At 37.5% G+C, this 20,248-nt stretch overlaps 1 protein-coding gene across 1 annotated transcript; it reads left to right on the forward strand.

The window, feature by feature from the left end:
- Positions 1-3,099: 3,099 nt before the first annotated feature.
- Positions 3,100-19,944, forward strand: SLC39A8 (solute carrier family 39 (zinc transporter), member 8; the record flags this gene model as incomplete). The annotated part of the gene is made up of 7 exons (XM_008941634.1): positions 3,100-3,268; positions 8,350-8,519; positions 9,078-9,200; positions 10,328-10,492; positions 16,263-16,470; positions 16,990-17,174; positions 19,798-19,944. Coding segments are annotated over 7 exons (1,167 nt in total), but the record flags the coding sequence as incomplete, so codon positions are not given.
- Positions 19,945-20,248: the final 304 nt, after the last annotated feature.

The following is a 20,248-nucleotide window of genomic DNA, read 5'->3' on the forward strand; positions in this document are numbered from 1 at the left end:
AGATCAGAAAAGGGACTGAAGCATTTACAGGATGATGGGTACTGTAGCATTTTTTTGGTTAATTTTCCATTTAGAGGTCCTCTCAGCATTATTTTTGTCTGAGCAATTACCCTATGCCTTACTTCAAAGGATGTGGTGAGCTGGCATCTGCTTTTCATTTATAAAGACACTGGTGTAAAGAGATTCTAGGTAACTGGGCATCACTTTGTTTCATTTACCATCTCAAAAAGATAATTTTAAAATCCCATGTTGGTCAATAATTTTTGGGAGAGCCTTACCAGGAGAAAAGTAAACATCTGTTTGAATAATCCAGTTAATGGTTTGGTTTTTTTTTAAAGTCTGAATATTTTGTGGTTTTGTAAATTCTACTGATTTAAGTCCCCCCAAATTTTGACTGAAGCATTTTTAAAATTATTTTTTTAACAGTTCAGGTACCTGATCAGTTATGTCAATATATTTTTTTGCAGTTGTTTATTAGACACTGGATGGCAGTCACATTACAGCCAGTCCCCTCACCTAATCGCTATGACAAGGCTTGCAAAGTAGCAGGGGACAGATGTGACAGTAAGTTTGGTGAGCCAGGACATCATTCTCAGAACCCTGTTCCATGAGGCTAAATTTCCTTTCTGCCTCTGTCAGTCTTACAAAATCAATAGTTTATGTTTTTACAGCAGTGTGACTGTCTTAATGTATTTATCCATCAAAGATAAATGCAGAGTTTTGCAGTGTGCAAACATGAGTTGCTCAAATCCAAGGCTTCTATTAAATTTAATCTTTTTGTTGATCCTTTAATTGTGCCAATGAACTCATGCAAGCTCACTTTTTAGCTCTTGGATCTGTGTAGGAGTTTACTGAGTGGATGAGGTGACTTACAACAATGAGTCACTTATAAGAATCATTATCCTCTGGGTTTGTCCCTGATCAAAATAATAATAGTAATTAAACAAAATGCTGTTTCTCATCTTCACATAAAAGAGCTCTTGTCCAATGGTATTTCTCACTTCTTTGTATGTGACCGAAGTTACAAGCCTCAAGTTTACTGATTCATGCTGTGTCTGATTTATTTTCTCTAAATAATCTGTTTTTCTACCTACAACATGGTTTGGATTTTTGTGGACTAATATTAATACTGATATATTAGTATTAGATATATTAGTATTTTAAAATACTAGTAATCCATTCTAGGCATGAGGTAGTTAAAAATGATTTCTCTTAGAGATATTTATGTTATGAATTCTTACCTTCTACTGACTTTCCTAAGAGCTTTTTACTGTAGACTTCCAGAACTGGCTCTAGGAGCCAGTGATACGTGAAGCACCATACAGAAACTATTACTACAGACCATGACTATCCTGTCTTTGTTTCACACTGGACTTATTAGCCATGTATTTTGCATTATTCCATAATGCAGGGTTATAATGATCAAATAATTAGGCACATAACCAGTTTAGAAAACTCCAGAGGTTTGTGTATTGGGCTGTTCAAGATTGTATCTTCAGTCATGATTTCTCTGTGCGCTGTTTCCATTGAGCAACACGCCTTAAAACAACAACAACAAAATTCTGTTTTGTCAAGCTATATTTATTTCATATGTGATACTTCGACATTAGCATTGACATTGAAAGATGAAAGTATATGCACATTGCTTGTATATATTTGAGTCTTTAATGTTCATGGCCTTAGCAAAATTTATACTTAAGTTCCAGCACATACCTGAGTGCTCTGCTAGATTGGGTCATTAAAGAGGAGGGTCAGAAACATCCCAGGTGTAATTTAGCTGAAATTACTTGAATTGACCTGCATGTTTTCTTCCTCCAAGTTAAATCAGAAATAGTCACATTTAAATGCTGTGGGCATGCCTTTCATTTTTGGGACAGTATTAGAAAAATATTTATCAATGGAACTGGAAGCAGCTCTGTTGAAGTAAATGACTTGCAGTTGCTTTGCCTTATCTCTAGAAGGAATTTCTTTTATAAATAATAATCTCAAATTATTGGAGAAGTGCTGTGGAATCTGAAGGCTAGCAACACTGAAAAGAGCAAGGAGTGACAATTTCTTTATGTCTCACTAAGGCTTCCAGTGCTCTGTGCTCTAACTTGAAGTCTCATATAGAAGAAAAATGTTTGACTTTTTTTTTGTATTGACACTCAGTCTTGGTATGTGTTTGTGGTACAGCAATAAGCCAAATCACTTTTGTTTACACTCAAAAAAGAACACTCCTTCCTTATTGATTGGTGTAGGAAACAATGAACATGAATAAATAGAAAATGTTAAAAGACTTCAGTGGTATAGAACATTTCATATAAAAATATTCAATTTTTCTGTAGATGAATATTTTAAGATATTTCATGGTTTATTTTTTATCTTTTTGGTTGAAAATAATGAACCAGCCCTGCCCCTGACCTGGTTTAGCACTGCTCAGTACATTTACCCTTGACTGATTAGGTACTGTTATGTCCTGAGCTGAAGGCAAAGTGAAGATCCCAAGTAAGAGTTTATCTCATTGGAGGCCAGGATGGTTTTACAAAACAATGTTTATTGTTAACAGTTCTTGCTATAAAATGAATGAAAAATCTAGATTGCTGCTAACATTTAGACTGTTCTTCAATTGCTGATCTGGGGAGGTAATAAGGAGCATTGTTGTAAAGTAGAAGCGGTCACTTACATGAATTAAATAACTTAATTACCCACCATTTTCTCACATACTCTGTCACTGAGATTTTAACTCTTATCTAGTCTGCTCTTAGATGTAATTATTTTATAATTATGTGGGATTTAAATTACTTTAAAGCTATTTTTGCAAATATATTGTAAGGTTTGCTTGTCCTGGTTCATAGGGTGTGAGATTTGCAAATGTCTATTTAAAACATGTTTTATTGATCTGAAAGATAAATCTGTCTTGCTTAAAATACTCACTTCACAGTAAGCAATCAAAGTGCTCTCATGCAGTGTACAAACTCTGTGTACGCTTCCTTGAGAATGTTTCAGTATTTTCATGCTGTAATTCATGGATGTCTCAATGCATGACTTGTTTGTTTGTTTGTTTGTTTGCTTGTTTGCATCTGTGTATTAAGTTGGCAAAATCTCTCTTTGTTGCAGTGCTTGACTGGTGAGGAAATTTTTTCTTTGCATGGGTTACCGAACAACAGTCACATATCAAATTCAAGCTTCTCTACAGTATGTCCTGCTGTTTTGCAACAGTTAATTTTTCGTCCGTGTGATCGTCAGGAAAACTTTGTAGATACATCTAAACCACATTCTTTACAAGGTTAGTTAATACTGATTGCATTAATACTGTGTCTGGAGCAGGGTTTTCTTAGGGGTATAGTAAACATTAATCTATACGTAACAGGAATATCTTGTTTAGGAGGATATAGTTGTAAGTGGGAACATAAAATTAAAGTGCTGTTTCAGGTCAGTTGGCCATCTAAACAAATGTTCTGTCTCTTGCCAGTGATCTATTCCAGATGGTTTAGAGAATGGTGGAAGAACCAACTAGCTAGTTACGGAATAATTTACCCTTTAAAGGAAGAGTCTTTCTTACCTGTTTCAGTTGGATGATGGTTTGTGCCTTGAAGCTTAAGGATTCTTGCAAATAGCTGGTTGAAATCAGACTTAGTGGGATGTCCATGTATCAAGGCATCTCCAGGTAAAATTATTAGGGGTCTGCATTTGAGTGGAGCTATTTGCAGGTGGGAGTCATGACATAGGGGAGTTAACAACTGTTTTACTAAGGAAAGATGCTAATTTTCTTTTAAAACTCTGACTCCTGCTTTGACATCATCTTCTGTGCTGCCTTCTCCACATGGAACATCATCATATGGCTGAGTAGCCTTAATCTTCTTTTCTCCTATTTTTCTAACTATTACTTCTGTATTTATTGTGCACAGAACTGTGCAGTGCAGTAAAAAATGTAGGACAGGGAAGATTCATCTGGTTAATGAAGTCGTTTATTGCACTGATAAGGATCAAATATGTAATGGCCTATTTGTTTGACTGAGTATTCAAAATAATTGTACTGTTCTAATGGAGTCAGCTGAATTAAAGCTAAAAGTTAGGATGCTGGATGAGCGGGTGCCTAATGTCAGTATTTATGAGCCAGGACTCTGCAGTGTTTTTTTCATAACTTTTGAAATACTGGTATTAAAAACATTCTGATTAATGTAAGTGCTGATATTTATTAAGAACTATAGATTATTCCTAAAACTTAGCTGTGCCAGTGGAAAAAAAAAAAATTACATTTGATTAATCACTGAAACTACGGCATTAATTTTTCATGATTTTTATGGATTGCTCATCCCATATGAGGGCACATATTGTCAGTAAGTCTGTACTGTCTGCACTAGAGAGTAGTACTAAAAAAAAAAAAAAAATCTATTTTTTTGCTGTTTGGGATGGTTTAAGTAGATTGTGCATGGAAAGCTTGACCTATCATTACCCTCCTAAGCTATTAGACCATCCGTCTTGTTTTTCTTTTATCCTGCCAGCTCAGAAGCAATGTCCAGTAGCCAGATAAGCAATGCAGCCTTCTCCCTGCCCATCCCTTGGCTGCAGTGCAGGAGATCTGCCAGGCTCATGGTTAGGGTATTTTAAAACCGTGAGTCTATGAGGCTGTGACACATAGCGATACTTATTTAGAAGGGAGAGTCACAGAAAGGCCCCGTGCCAAATGCAGATGTTGACTTACACACCCCCCGACCCCATCACAAAAGGAGCCTCTATTGGGGCAGCACTGAGACCACCTGATTTCAGTTACTGCCAGTGAAGCAAAATCCTCCCTCTGTGCATGTTTCCAGCCGTGCTTCTGTGAATTTTCTGCCCAGGGACTCCAACATGCTTAACAATATTCTGTCCTCCAAAATATGAATGGAAAAGACATACAGAAGAAGTTAGTACAGGCTTTAAAGAACAGCTACTTGCAATGAAAAAAAAGGTGCTGCTGAAGCAGAATGGAAGTTAAAAGGCAGCACATAGCCTGGATATAGTATAACTCTTATCTAGCCTAACTGACCTTGGGGCACAGCTGTGTCCTTCCCTTTCTTACTTCTCTGAAAGATAATGAGGAGGAGTATAGAGCTGTGTGGAGTAGCTGGATATGCCCAGTGGCGTTCCTTCTGTCCAAGGTGAACAGATTCTCTGCACTTTGCTTGGCTTCTTCAGAAAGATATTCTTACCCTCACTGCCTCTTAATCCCAGCACATGGCTAAGGAAGAGAGGAAAAGTCTGAGACTGCTTCATGGAGACCTAGAGCAGTTGTTCCTGCTTCTTATAAGGAGCAATGCTATGCAATGGTGTTCTAAGGAGGACATCTTTCTTGCACTCTTGCTGGTGGTGGTTTTGTTTTGTTTTGTTTTCAATTTCATGTGGCTTTGAGTATCCAGGCTGTCTCTTTGTTTGAGCCACAGTTCTAGAGACAGAAATAACAATGGTAGTGGGCTAGAGCTGACCATGACATCAGTCTCATGGGAGGAGAGTGTGCATCCTCAGCAGAATGCTCTGCTCTGGTAGGTGAAGTCAAACTGGCCAGCCTTCTGAAATGCAGGGGCTCATGAAAAGATGGGGTCCTGGTGAATAAAACCAATTTTGAAACACATGATATTGTGAAATACAGTCCATAACACAGGAACTTCGGCAGCGTTGGTTGTTTTGGAACTTTACCGCTTCCCCCTTCACTCCCACCCTGATTTGTGATATTTTTCTTGAAGTACCAGTTCCTGTAATTGTGTAATTATGGTGTTGGATTTTGGGTTTGTTTGTTTGTTTTGTTTTTCCCAATTACACTTTGGGTCTTTATGAACTCCAAAAAAAGCTTTCCACAAGGCCCAGGAGCACCTTTGTGGAGAACATGTAAGAAAGATCGTAGATTTAGATTATTTAGAAATTTCATTAGTGGAAACCAGTCCCTGTACTGCTGCAGCACATTGCAGGATCTATGGAATGTCTCCAATGGATAGTACTTAATTTATTCCTTCATTGTCTGAGGTTATTTAATAGTTTCTTTTAATTTTTCCTTATTCTTCCACTTTGGGTGAATAAATCAGAAATAAAATGTCAATATGAAAAATCTGAATTTTTTTGGGCCATCCAGATCTAGGACAGAATTTTAAAAGTAAAACCACATCTGTCTTGTGGCACCCCTAATCTCTGGTAAATCAGGAAGAAGAAAGGCTTTTCCTTTTCCCTTTTTTTTTTTTTTTGTGTCGAAAGGGGATACTACACTGGGTTGGAATGTGTTCATACAGGTCCTTTAGTACCTTATGAGACATCTCCCACTGCCTTAAGCGTACAGAATGGTGACAGTTTTAACATTTAGAACATGAACTTCAAGTGTCCCAGTATGTTTTGCTGTTCTGAACAAAGACTGCCAGCATGAAAGTCAAACCGTTTGTTAATGAAGCAAATAATATTGTAAGGACTTCTCTCACAATTTAGCAATAACCCATTTTTCTGTGCTTGGTTTTAAGCCCCATTCTCTTTACCATTGTTATCGTCCTCTGATCTGCACACACTATGTGTTAGTTTATCCTCTTTGTCTTTTGTTATAAAAAGTAATTAGTACTGGCTTTTTTAACTGTAATTTTTGAAACTTGTTCTAATTTCCCCAGTCTCATTAATAATTTGGGCAAGCACACTAAATGCTTCATATCTGATAAATGAGGTTTTTATTTTGTTAACTCTGTTTAAAATGTATGTTTTGCATGGAATAATTTGTAGGAGTTGTCTGTATACTAAAATGAAAGAGATTTGTGCTTCTGTAGTAATCCCAAACAGTAAACAGTGGTTTGTGACTCATGGTGGCATTGGAAGCCCATTTGTTTATTATAGATTTGATTTCAAAAAGATATTTACAAGCTTAATTGTAATTTATTTTAATGGAAAGTAATCTCCTGTGTAGCTTCGTGAATCTACCCGCATCTAGTTGTGTTTTTCCCTCTCTCTGTGCATCTCTCTCTCAAAAATGGCAAATGAATGTTCTAATTTGCCCTGATTTACCTTCTGCAAATGCTTTAAATGTTTCTAATGCTTTCTCTTCTTCACACCATATAAAATTCATTACATATAAAAATTGTGACACTGTGCAAAGAAGAGCCATCCTAGTTGCAGGTGAGAGATCTAGCTTAGTGTGTTTACCAGTTGTGTTGCAGGAAAATTAGGCTACAGATTATAATTTTACCTGTTAATTTCTGCTATGCAGGAAGGAATTTATGGTATCTTCTCTACATGCACATTATAAAGATTAGAATGATGCAGCTTTCTGGATTATACCAAACTGTTGTGTTGGCTTTGATTATTATTTGTAGTTGATTTTTTATAGAGAAACCCAATTCCTATGTGGCTAACTTTGTGATTCTGTGGCACCACATAAGGCAGTGTTGTAGACCTCTTCAGTGCAACCTTTAAAACCTGAGATGTCACTGGGGAGAACAGTAGTCATGCATAGAGGTGCAACTTTGTGATGCTTATGAAGAACAACAGCAACCCCACCCCTCCAACCTATAATTCAGACTCCAAAATAATTATGGTGTGACTTTGTACAAGTCCTGGAGTCTGAGGTCCAAAAATCTGACACTATTCGTATGGTGGAGGAAACCAAGTTATGCTGCATTTGACACTTTCTAGGAAAGCTTTTCCCCATTGTGTACCTCAATCACATCTCCATCTTTTTGAACTTAAAACTTTTTTTTTTTTTTTAATTATATACTTTCTCTATTATAGTTGTCCCTACTATCAGCTATTTACCACCTCACCTCTTTCATAAGCAGTGGTGGGCAGTGTCTTCAGCCAGCAGAACTACTTTAAATTAGAGGAGGAAGAGGAGTGTTAGTAACAGGAACTTACCACCTCAGGATGATTTGAAGGAGTCATCCTTTATCAAGAAAGATTTTTTGATCTAGGACAGCCAAGACAGCATGCTTTCTATCTTCAAGTTCTTAGGAGTAAATTACAATTGCATCTGACCCTGGGAGCAGTAAGAAGTTTTGTTTTGTGTCTATGTCAATGTGCTATAGCTGCACTGACTATTTGCCTAAGCCTTAATTTTTACTCTTGCTTGACTGTGGAGAGATCTGATTTGTACTAGCAGCAGACAGGCTATCCCGCACGTTGTACTAGCACAATTTCCTTTTTCAATATGGTAGTCCCAGAGAGTGTTTCCAGACATTTCCTTTCTGCAGGTGTGCATCTTAAGTATCTATGCATTTTAAGATTTTTCTGTTTGTGGAGTATAATTTCAACCAAGGCACCACTGTTTTTCCCAATTTCATGCCCGTTTACCTGTTATAAAAATCGCGAACATCTGTAGTGGGTGTTATACTAAAATATTTTGTATTTCTGCTTGTTTGTCCACAGTCTGGGGATTTGGGTTCCTGGCTGTGACTATCATTAACTTGGCATCGCTTCTGGGATTGATTTTAACTCCCCTCTTAAAGAAGTCATATTTCCCCAAGGTTTTAACCTACTTTGTGGGCTTGGCCATTGGGACTCTCTTTTCTAATGCAATTTTCCAGCTCATTCCAGAGGTAAGCAAGAGGAATAATTATTTGGTTTGCATGCTAGTTTCTAAAGTGTATGAATTTTAGAAGCACACTGCAGTGGGCTTCTGTGTGGATTGCAGTCTCCAAAGAGTTGTGGGTGGATATCAGTGCCATAAGCTACCATCTCTTTTTGGCTGGGTGAGCAGAGCCAGCAACATCTGTGTCTCGTTGTGCCATGGGAAATGCCAAGGACTATTCTGCCTCTAGACAGAAAGAGAAATGCATTGGATAAAATTCTAGTGAACTTCAATGGGCTGTGGATTAGACCCTCCTCATCGTGTGCTTTACTACTACATTCTGCATGTAAAGTTCTAGTGAATTAAAATACTGTTAACATTTAATCCAAGTTTGAAAAAAGTCTAAGAAGATAAAGGTCTTTCATAATTTAAGTCTTGTGGAAAGTAATGGTCAGTATATAGCCAGCCTGTATTTTAGAGGAGTGTCTCTAATTAGTTTAGAGGGGCGGGGGATTTGCTTATTTGTTTTCCTGGAAATGTGCTAAGATCACAGACTAACTTGCATTGTTTTTCTCTTAACTGTTAGGCATTTGGATTTGAACCAAAAGTAGATAACTATATTGAAAAAGCAGTTGCTGTGTTTGGTGGATTCTATATTCTCTTCTTTGTGGAAAGGATTCTTAAAGTGATATTGAGGATCTATGACCAGGTAATGAAACTAAATGAACGAGCCTTGCTTTAAAGTACCTGTTATATTTTATAAGATACTTGATAGATTAATAAAATGGGGGGTTTCTTTTCCATTTTATCTGAGGATTTCAGCCTTGCCTTGTGTTCTGATATATCTGTTCAAAATCCATATGGATAGGTGAAGCAATCTTTCTTTTTTGAGGGAGTTACAAATAGAGCTGAGAATGGAATCTAAATGTGAGTGTGGTCTGCTGTTGCTCACGTCTGCTCCAGTTGCTCTCAATGGCCAAGTCGTTGCTGTACTAGCTAAACACATCAGAAAAAAGTGCAAATATATAAGAGCTGGAGAGAATGGAGTCTGCCCCTGGAGCTCCCCTTTGGGCAGGGGAAATTAATGAGATGTATATACACCTTCTTAGCCATCTCTAAAGTGTAACTGTGCCTGAATCTCACCTTCAGCAGCTTCCCCATGCTCTGGTACACAGACCTGCTTTTGTGACACTGCGGTTACCATATTGCACAGGGCTCTGCTTTCTACCCATATGTCAGAGTACTGGTTTTCTGTGTGCTCATAAGGGAGGCTGGATTTGTCTCAGAGAGGGACCTCTCAAAATTGTTGGTCCTCTCTGCTCATGTCTTGAGAATGAAACTATCCTGTCTTCTTACTGTTACCTCACTTAAGGTCCCCCCTCCCAAACTGTTGCTGACATTGGAGATTATGAACATGAACCGTCCCTCATTTGTATTAAATGCATGAAAAAAAATAGAAAAAATGAATTTGTTGCTTATTGTTTTTGGGAGCAGTTGACAAAGGCTAATAGACTCTATTTGACAAGCATCCATAAATAACTAGCAAATGTTGATCACTTATGGTCAGTTGTATAAAAATGAAAAATCCCCACATAAGGCATTCTATGATTCTATATATTCTGATTAGCTGAAAGTGAGAGATAGGGCAGGAACTTAGATACATTTGGAGTTCATTTAAACATTCAAATGTTCACTGCTGCTCATTTAAACATTACTTGGCATTGAAATCAAGGCAGTATGAATATGATGCCTCCACCTTTTCTTTTTAGGTCTGATTTTCTTATGCTTGCTATTTTGCTTTTGTTGTAATGAACTACATATTTATTTATCACCTAGAGTGGCCATGGCTCTGAAAATGGTGAACACAATCGTTCTCAGGATAAGACTAAGCCACCCAAACCACTGTCATCCAGCAATGGGGGGACGTGCTACGCAAATTCAGCTGTCATAGAAAGCAATGGAAATCTCGGGTTTGACAGCATCAGTGTGGTCTCAGCACAGGTATGAAAATTGTGTCTGTTTATTTATTTTATCCCTGCCAATGATACAAGCATATGTTAGGGTGGAATTTGTATGAATTGTTATTACTTTTGTCAAGTTTTTGTAAACTTACAGCTTATAGATTGCTTAAGCCCTACAGAAAAAAAAAAAAAAAGTGGAGTTCTGAGACAAGCTTACAAAAGCTGAATGATACATTTAGTTTGTGGCCAACAAAAAGAACTAACTGATATTGGTGTCAAGATGGGCAGGACAGAGGTATATATTTAATCAGATAATTCAGCTGACTTTGATTTTATTTTTGTCTTGCTTAAAAGAGTGATAGCATGCTTTGGTGTTGCACAACCCTTGTTGTGTTCCTGACTATGTAATGCTGTGAGAAACTCTTTCGTCTCAGTCAATGATTAATGAGGAAAACCAGTACTGTAACTTTCATGCAGTATATTGTGTGCACTGCTTGTGTTAGTCCAGTATATTTGGATATTGTGGGAATTATGGAGGCAATATGCTGAAACAGAAGCCATTCCTCTTGGTTTAAGTATTATTCTCTTTCAGGTTTGTTCTCTATATTTCTTTGTATTTGTTTTCATACTACAAACACAACTTCCTTCTGGCTGAGAAGAAAATAGAAGCAGGAAGAAAAAGTTGGTGTGCTTCTTTACTCTTCCCTGTACAGGGAGGAGCAGCACTACCCCTTATTCCAAAAACATAAAAACACACAGAAATAATTCTCTGATGGCTAAGGCAGATTTTTTTCATAGTAGAGATTTTTGTTCTACCACCCACGTTCTTTAGCCAGTAAGTTTCTTGTGGGGAGCAGGAGAGGAAGCCAGAGGCAGACCCTAGCAGCCAGAAGAGAATCTAAGGGTTCTGTATTGACCTTGCAGGCTGGCAGGGCATTTGATGCACACAGTTACCAAAACTGTGCTTGTCCTTACTGCAGAAATGTCATGAAGTGTGTGGGATACTGCCATTTTAAAAACTAGGAGAAACATTATTAATAATTAAAATTTCATGAGCACCAAGAAGGAATTAGTATTATGAGTGTCCCTAACCTATATTTTGTAGATTTGTAAAATGAACAAAAGGACCCTCCAGTCTCTGTTGAGTCAGGCATCACCAGTGGTGATGGTTTTCTGCCCTCTTTACCAAAAGTTTTATCTGGATCTATTCCATTATTCCATTTTGGTTACCCATTTGCTTATACATAATGGCAATGTAACAAAACCACACCATATGTTATAATAGTAAAATGTAACTATATAGCATTTATTTCTAGCAACTAGTTTAGATGCAGTGCTCTTGATCATGAAGTATTGTAAGTCGCCTCAAGATCCAAATTTGTGGAATACTCACACATCTCCTTTTACTTACAGTCTTGAATTTAAAAGAACTTAAAAAAGGTTCTTCTCTTCTACTTATTGTTCTAATGAAAACTCATGTTTTCCATTCTTTCTGTCTTCCTCTCCATTACTCCAAAGCCAGGAAAATAATATGTTACATTAAAATCTCCTGAAAGTAACAGGGTAAAATCCACTCTGGAACCAAGGCTGGCTGCAAGGAAATCCCAATGGCAAGTTACCTGTTGCTGATAGTGACGGTAGCAACACAAAAGTCATCATTATTCTTTTCCTCCTCCAGGCAGGTTCAAAGGGGCCAGGGAGCCTTGAGAATCATTAAGGGGCAGGGGAGGGCCAGTGAGGCTGAGGGGTTTGGAGGGAGCTGGGGTAGTGCCATGAGGGTAGGTATGCACTGAACTTCATAGACATTTGGCATTTGTGAAGGAACCATTTGGCATAAGCCAACATGTACCTCATAGAATTTTAATGTGTCCATGTAATCTAAAGCTTATTAGAGAGGGCAAACACAGCGTAGCCAGAAATTGTCTTGTAGGCTTTAAAGAGAGAGTTTGATTTCTGATTGTACCAAAGTGTGGTAGCTGCTTTCAGTCCTGGAGATCCAGCCATGTTCTCTCTTTTAATGCCTTAAAAGACTGACTGCCAGAGTAAATCTAAATGTTTAATTATTCACACATTATCAGATTTTACTTGCAGCAGTAATTGCAACTTTGGAAATTTTATTCATCGCAAATTTATATCCACTGTACATTAAAATTAGGTGACTTGACAACAGTAACTTTGAAGAAAAATTGTTTCAGAGATAAAGTGCTGAAATATCTGTATCCTTGAGTGCACAATGTTAGAGTTGTACAACAAAACTTTATGGTGGCCTTTTTTTATGCCCTGGAGACAGTGTCAGTATTCCTTCTTGGTCCTGTGGGCACTTTCAGAGGACACAAAAGGACATGTCTGGTTTGTGCCTGAGGGAGTCATGAGATGCGTTAGAAATAGCAAGAGCAATCTGATGAGATATCATAGGGTAAAACAAGAGGGTCTCTGTATAATTTCTTAAGTTTGGGAACAAAGGAGAGACATTACTTTTAAAGAAAAAATATCTTTGGGAGAGCAAAAATACCAAGGATGTCTTTTATTTACCATAAATTGTGGAGATATAAATAATACAGAACTGCACTAGTAATTAATAAAAGACCTGATAGTCCAGGTGGGTTTTACAGCGCTCCTTAACTGACATCTCTTCTTTGATGCCTGCTAAACTACCATGACAAATGGGGAACAGTCCAGCAGAGACAGACATCGTTTGATTTTTGCCTTAGAATCTTATGTATTTGTAGAATAAATTTGTCAGTAGTCTGCCTTATCTTAAGCACTGTGAATATGGATTAGTCTTTCTTCCACTTCTATTGGACACACAATCTAGTAAAGTTCAGAATGTAAACCCAGACAAGCACTGTCATTGTGCTGTATATAATTTACAGAAGAAATCAAGACATTATCTAAAATAAATTCCAGGCAAGAATTATGATACTTCAAAGCTACACAGTAAATGGCAGATATATATTATAGAAGCTTTTCAGAAACTGAGCCCTATTTTATAAACTACAGATCTTTCTGCATTTTGAAAGATTGGATTAAGAAAGTAGTTTTTAGAAGTAAATCAATACTGTTCTCCTAAATTAATTGCAATTACTTAAAAACCAGAAGTATGTAGATAAGACAACCCCAACCTCAGCACATTTCTAGAGCCAGTTCCATTCTTGATGAGTTCAGCAGCTAATTATTCACTCAATATTCATTTTCTCCATATGTGGATAGAAAGCTCAGTATGTATATTTGTAAATTATTTCTTTCAACAAAAAAAGCCATCAGACTAGATTTTTATGTTTGTCATACACATGCAATGCTTTGGACTGTCATTGGAATTCACAGCTGTGCAACTGGTACCAGAAAATAGGTCCTTTACTTCATTCTGTGGCTTAAGCTAGTTATGCCCCTACAGCCCTCAGAAAACTGCAGCCACACACATGGTTCCCCCATAAAGACAAATGTGTTCTGATAGGAACAAAGATAAACAAGCATGTACAAGCGACATTTTTGCACATTTGTATGATTTGCTCGCTGTTTTTGTTGCTCTTTTAGCAATTTTCATCATACTGAACTTTTCATAAAACCGTTTGTGGAGATGCTTGGCATTTGAAGTGAGATTTTTTTGGTAGCAGAAATTTTTTTACAGCACAAAAACCACCACCGCCTCTCCTTCCCATTTATAGTAGAAGCTACTAATATACCTTCAAAATACAGTCTCCGGTGAATAATATTGTTGCTTTATCAGAAAATACTTGCTGGTTTTGTTGGGGGTTTTGTCTTTGTGGTTTCTGAGAGAACAATATTCTTTTTTTAGTAGAAAAATGAACTATTCAAAATGAAAATCTGTGGATTATCTCAAACTCCCTTTCCTCAGTGAAGCTAGAAGCATGCCCAAGAAAGATAGTGTGCTTTTGGCAGAAATTAGGATGATTTCTGTTGTGTACAATGGTGCCTTCATCGGTTCTTAGGCAGTGTGGAGCATGGTCACCAAGGAACAGAGAGAAACATAGAGGAACAGAACTTCAACCCAGGGAGCTGGATGAATAGATGGAAGAGCTTCACTAATTGTATTTAGATTTTCTCATACTCATGCTTCTTTTTGCTTCCAGTTATCTATTTCATGGGGGGTTTTTTTTTGTTTTTTTTTTTTTTTTTTTTGTGGTTTGCTTTGTAACAGTTCTTTCTTAAAGTGAAGTTCAAGTTGCCATTGTGGATTGAGAGAGGTCTGTTACTTGTAAGTGATCCTATCTCAAACAGAATTAGTACAAGTACAAATTAGTAATCCTAAAACATGATTGCCATTGCTTGTGTTAGATGACATGTTGAGAGGAAAACCTCCAAAACCTGAAGGGAAGCATGTAGTACAAGTCAAAAACATATGTTTGAATTGGGAGGGAAACTTTCAATTTTTGGATGCCACTGCTTGTTTTCACATCATAAAAGTATAAATTCAGGACTTCCTATGAACTGAAAAGGAGCTGTAAGTGTGCTTTATGACAGTTGTGGCACTGCTTAACCAAGGCTTTGTTAGCTACAAGTTCCAACTAATGCAATAGACATCTGACTCAGAAATCCCTGACCTGAACTTTCTAATTCTGAGGCAGCTCTTACATACAAGGATGTAGTATGTCAGATCAGAGTCCTGTGAGTAAATAATGAGACAGGCCTTACTGTTCTGTCTTTAAAGAATTTTAGAGAATCCACTGAGCATTGCATTTCCATGAAGTTAAAAATTCAGTTGGCTAGTAGTATTTACATTTGATATGGGAAAACTGAAGCAATCTGCAATGTTTTGTTTCATAACTAAGGAAAATTTCTTAGAATAATCTGTGACCTTTTCATAAGGAGGAAGATGTGTTCCTCTACACCCTTTTCCTACAAGAGGTGAGGTGTATAAATATGTCTATGAGCACACAGACGTATACATTACTGCTTACTTATTCCAGTAAGGAAGCAGTAGTTAATGCCCTCTATGCAATTTTTTTTTTTTTTAAGGAGGAAAGTATTATAATGTTGGCAAATATTATGTAACTACAGTATATGTGTGTTAAGAAATTTATCTGAATGGGTCAGAATCATCAGGAGGTTTTTAAGGGAGGTTAGTTTGTGTTCCCAGCTAAAATGTCAGGAGGAATTATTGAGATCCCTGGTGTGTATTTACACTGCAGTTTTTTATTAGCCTTTTGTCTTCATGCTCTAAGCCTTCAACTTGCACAGTCAGAATTACCCACTGATGCTTTTATTAAACATGTACTTTGTAGAAACTAATTTTAATAGCTGAACTTGAATTTGAATAGCTGGACTTGATATCCACGTGTACCTGGCTATTACTGTGGCAGTGAAGTGTGTCTCTGAGAGCATGAGGTGCTGGAAACTGGTCCAGATGTGTTTTAGGTAGGAAATACAGATGCTGTCAGTCGCTGTGATCAGGTCCTTCTTACTGTACAGACTTACTAGAGGTGGCTGAGGAGGCTGTGAGGAGCCTTGACACTCTCTCAATCTAACAGAGACTCCAGAGAAAACTTCAGACCACTATGGTCTGAATGGCTTTCTGTCTCAGCTGAAGGGCATTCAGATGAAGTTGTGCAGTCAGAAGCTTGGACCTTGTAGTCAGAAAATTTGACCTTGTGTGTTAACTTGTTGAAACAGAAAACATTTGGTGCTGCTCACTGTGTCTTTTGCGTCTTGGACCGAGCATTTTGGCCTCCACACGAAGTAATGCTTTATTTTATACTTGACATTTATTTAAAGACAGAAGTGTGGTTCGTTGGATGCTTTATTCAGGGTTTTATGTGTTTTTTTGTGGTTTTACATTTTTTTTTTTCCAGGAAGAAGCCACCCAAGGCAGCTTATGCAAGTGTCTTAAAGGGCGCCCACTGTCAAAGATTGGGACCATTGCGTGGATGGTGACACTGAGTGATGCTGTACATAATTTCATAGATGGTTTGGCTATTGGTGCTTCTTTCACGTTGTCTCTGTTCCAAGGGCTTAGTACCTCTATAGCCATCTTGTGTGAAGAGTTTCCTCATGAACTGGGTAAGGATCTTCTTTCAATGTGTTGTCTACTGTGAAAATCACCGTTGTAAGAGGTTGTGCTATCCAAAAGTTGGCACAGATTAAGAGAAAGTTTAGTCAAATTAATGGGCAAAATTTTCACTGAAAAATTCCCAAACACCAAAATAGACATCTAGCACATGAAGTTCCCAAGTGCAGGTGGGTGGAAGCTGGGAATATATATTAGAGGTATTAGTTACCCTGTTCATATAGACACTGTTGTATTTACTTTAAATCATTATAGGTAATTCAGTGTTCCTCTGCTCTTAGCTCAGTTATGCGTTAATTGCACGTAGTTGCATAAATGCACGTACTTGCTTTAGAATATTTCAGTTACCTTGGTATTGAAGGGAAACCCTCATCATTTGCTTGAATGAAGAAAAGCAGCAGGAGGTTGTAATTTGTGTACAAATCATGTCTTTTCTTCAGACTTCCTTTGGAATCAGAAAATATTCACAATATTGTTTTCTGAAGATTTTTTTGTTTCTTTCTTTCTTTTAGGGGATTTTGTCATCTTGCTGAATGCAGGAATGAGTACTCGGCAGGCTCTGTTTTTCAACTTTCTGTCTGCATGTTCCTGTTACATTGGGCTGGCTTTTGGGATAGTAGTAGGTAATAACTTTGCTCCTAACATCATCTTTGCCGTGGCCGGTGGAATGTTCCTGTACATCTCTCTGGCAGATATGGTGAGATATGATTTCATTCTCAGATATTTCTTTTTCTGCAAGGAAACAAAGATGGTACTAAGTATCTGCAGTAGAATTTAGCATTTTGTCCCTTTCATGCCAGTGTTATCTACTTATTATTAGACGTTAAATCATCAATTATGCCCTTAATGGAGACGCACAAATAGTTATGCTTATTCATGAAACATGAAAGCCTTCCACAGCACAAATAGGGCTCATCAGATTATTATGAAAAGGAGTTTTAGAGAGACAAGCTTTACATGCATTTAGTCTGGTTTTATCAACTAGTGTATAAATAACTTTGTTTCAGTATTTTAAAGTGAAAAAGTATTTCACCTCACTATTTTTCAAAGGTTCATTTGTCTATTTAAACTACATTTTGAAAGAAAAAAAAAAATAAAAAAGGTAAACAGTGAAAATTTTGGGGTTGTTTAGGTGAAAAACCTAACTGAAATTCTATTCTGGTTTAAATTAAACAGTGCAAGACCTAGTTCCTTGGTCCAGCCTAAAAGATTCATTGAACTTTATTCAAAACAGTCTGTCTATCAGTTATTTTTTAAAGTATGCTAGAGGATAGAAGCCAAAGAAATTGTGCTAAGGTCCAGGTCAGATTTAGACTTGGGAAATAAAATCCGGGTTCACAGGCAGTCAGTACTATTTCATAAATTAATCATATGATGATGTTTTCTCTCAAAATGAATTAAATCTTTCAAGAATTTTAAATTTTATGTTTAATTCAGTGTCGTAAGAGCAGTTGTATCTACAAAGGTGTTTATACTTGCCACGTGAAAATCCTTTTGAGGGTAGAACTGGAATAGTGAGGCCTGAATTTGGAAAGATTTGAAACCCACAAATATTTTGGGTCTATATGTGTTTAAGAACTGTCATGTAGTTATGAGGACTATTTCATAAAATGCTATTATAGGTTAGGTAATAATATAGGGTTAAATAAGTAATAAAATTAAATGAACAATTTAAACAGTTTATTTTACAAATTTGTAGTACCTTAATTGCTAATGGTTTTCATATAATTTCACTCATATAACGAATAGTACTCAACTATGATGTGTAAAAGTCATGGCATAAATTTAGAGTACCTCAACTTAAATTTGTTACTACATTAATCAAAGTAGGTAACATTCTTTTCTTTGTATCTGTTGTTCTTTTCTCTCTGTTTCTCTGTGTTGTGTCCCTACCCCTCCGTCTCTCTCTCTTTTTATAGGTTTTTGGATTGTATCCATTAGCTGAATTTTTCTTCCCCCTGAAAAGTCTGAAATAGGGTTTTCAAGTGCTCTGTAGAGATCTGGCTTTCTCCTTTCTGTTATGATTTTCACACACTTCTGGTTTGTTTGTCCAGAAGCAGGTAGGATTAACTCGAATGTCATTCCTTCCTTCTTTTCTTTTTGCTGTTCTTTTTTCCTCCAGTATTGGCTTAGACAAGCTCTGCCATTAAGATCACTCTGTGGTGAGACTGTGGGCATGTTGAGAATGTGTACACTGGGGTGTGCACACAAATGAGTCTTGCTGCATGGCATGAAGCTGATCTGGTTTCTTGTCTTTGCCTCTTGTGCAAGAGGATTACAGAGCTCTGGAATGATTTCTGGGAAGGTTTGGCCACTTCCCACTAACCTTAGTCTGTTCTTCAAGAGTTGCATTACCTTCAATGGCTGTTTGTGCCCTGTGAGATCAGAGAAAGATAAGGCTTCTGAGTCACCCAGCCTGAAAGTTTCTAAACAAGAACTCAAGTATACAGTCTTCATTGCATTCTGGCTATACTGCTCTCAGCACAACAGGATAAGAGTTTAAAGCTTGAGTATGTTTGTCAAAATCCACTGCAACTGCCTTTATCTGCAGCAAAGACATGCCCTGGATCACCCCGTACAGGGGACCTTTATCGGCAGTGCTCATCTGCCATCACCTCCACTGGCTCTCAGAGGAGGTGTCTTTTGATTCTGCAGTTAAGAGCAGATCACTCATCCTTTGCTGTTACGTTCCCATTAAGGTGCGTGTTATGGAATGAAGAACCCCTTCCTTGCACTGTAATGTAATGTTGCATGTCTCACCACCAGTTTCACAACATTCTGCTTTCTTCCTTGCTGTATCGCTGCCTCACCAGCCCACCAGACTATTTGTGACAGGTTACCTGATGTTTGTAACAGGTTTCTTATTTCTGAGAGGCTGTCTGTGTTTTCAGCTTCACTTCATTTGCTTATAGATAAAGCCGAAGAATCCTAATCTTCCACTTCCTGGACAAGGATTTATCTGTTTATACTGGTGAAGAAAGAAACGCAATATTTAGCAACACAAGGGCAGCTGCTCCTAGCAACATATGGACCAACAATTGGAGACTAGGAGACTGCTGGTATCAAAGCCAGGAAATTTGCATGTGGGGGAACCAGGTGAAATCACAGTAGAGAGGAACAAAACACCATTTCATTTTACGTCCTTGGTGAAGTGGTTTTTCAGGGTAATTAGGGTGACCTGTTCTGTGACTGCCTTCACCTTCTGTTAGTTATAATATTCAGTCCAGAGAAGAAATATGGTTCAGTTCTTAATGCTTTACATTAGTTATGCATGCTACCACGAGATGGCAATACTTACTTAAAAATATCCCTTTTTTCAGTTCCCAGAGATGAATGATATGCTGCGAGATAAAGTGACAGGAAGAAAGATGGATCTCACATTCTTCCTCATTCAGAATGCTGGTTTACTAACGGGGTTTACTGCTATACTGATGATTACCTTGTATGCAGAGAGTATTGAGCTGTGATAATGTAAGAGAAAATGGAATCAGTACAGGAAACGTCGCGTAAATTACAAATGGAAGACACTTGAAATACATAAAGGGACTTTCATTTAGTCTGCTTGGTTTTGAAACAGTGACAAGTCCTATCCTGTCCCCCTGGCTCGAAATACAGGAAATTCTTCAAGACTTGAAGTCAATCCAAACCCTAGGAGCTGTCAACTTCTGTACTGTACTCAAGCACCGATTCTAATATTTTTATATCTACTTAAAATATCAGAAATACCTGAACTGTCACAGACAAAGGATGTTACTTGGCCAGTAGAATTAT

This window comes from Merops nubicus, unplaced genomic scaffold (assembly GCF_000691845.1).
Source record: "Merops nubicus isolate BGI_N331 unplaced genomic scaffold, ASM69184v1 scaffold2586, whole genome shotgun sequence".
NCBI lineage: Eukaryota > Metazoa > Chordata > Aves > Coraciiformes > Meropidae > Merops > Merops nubicus.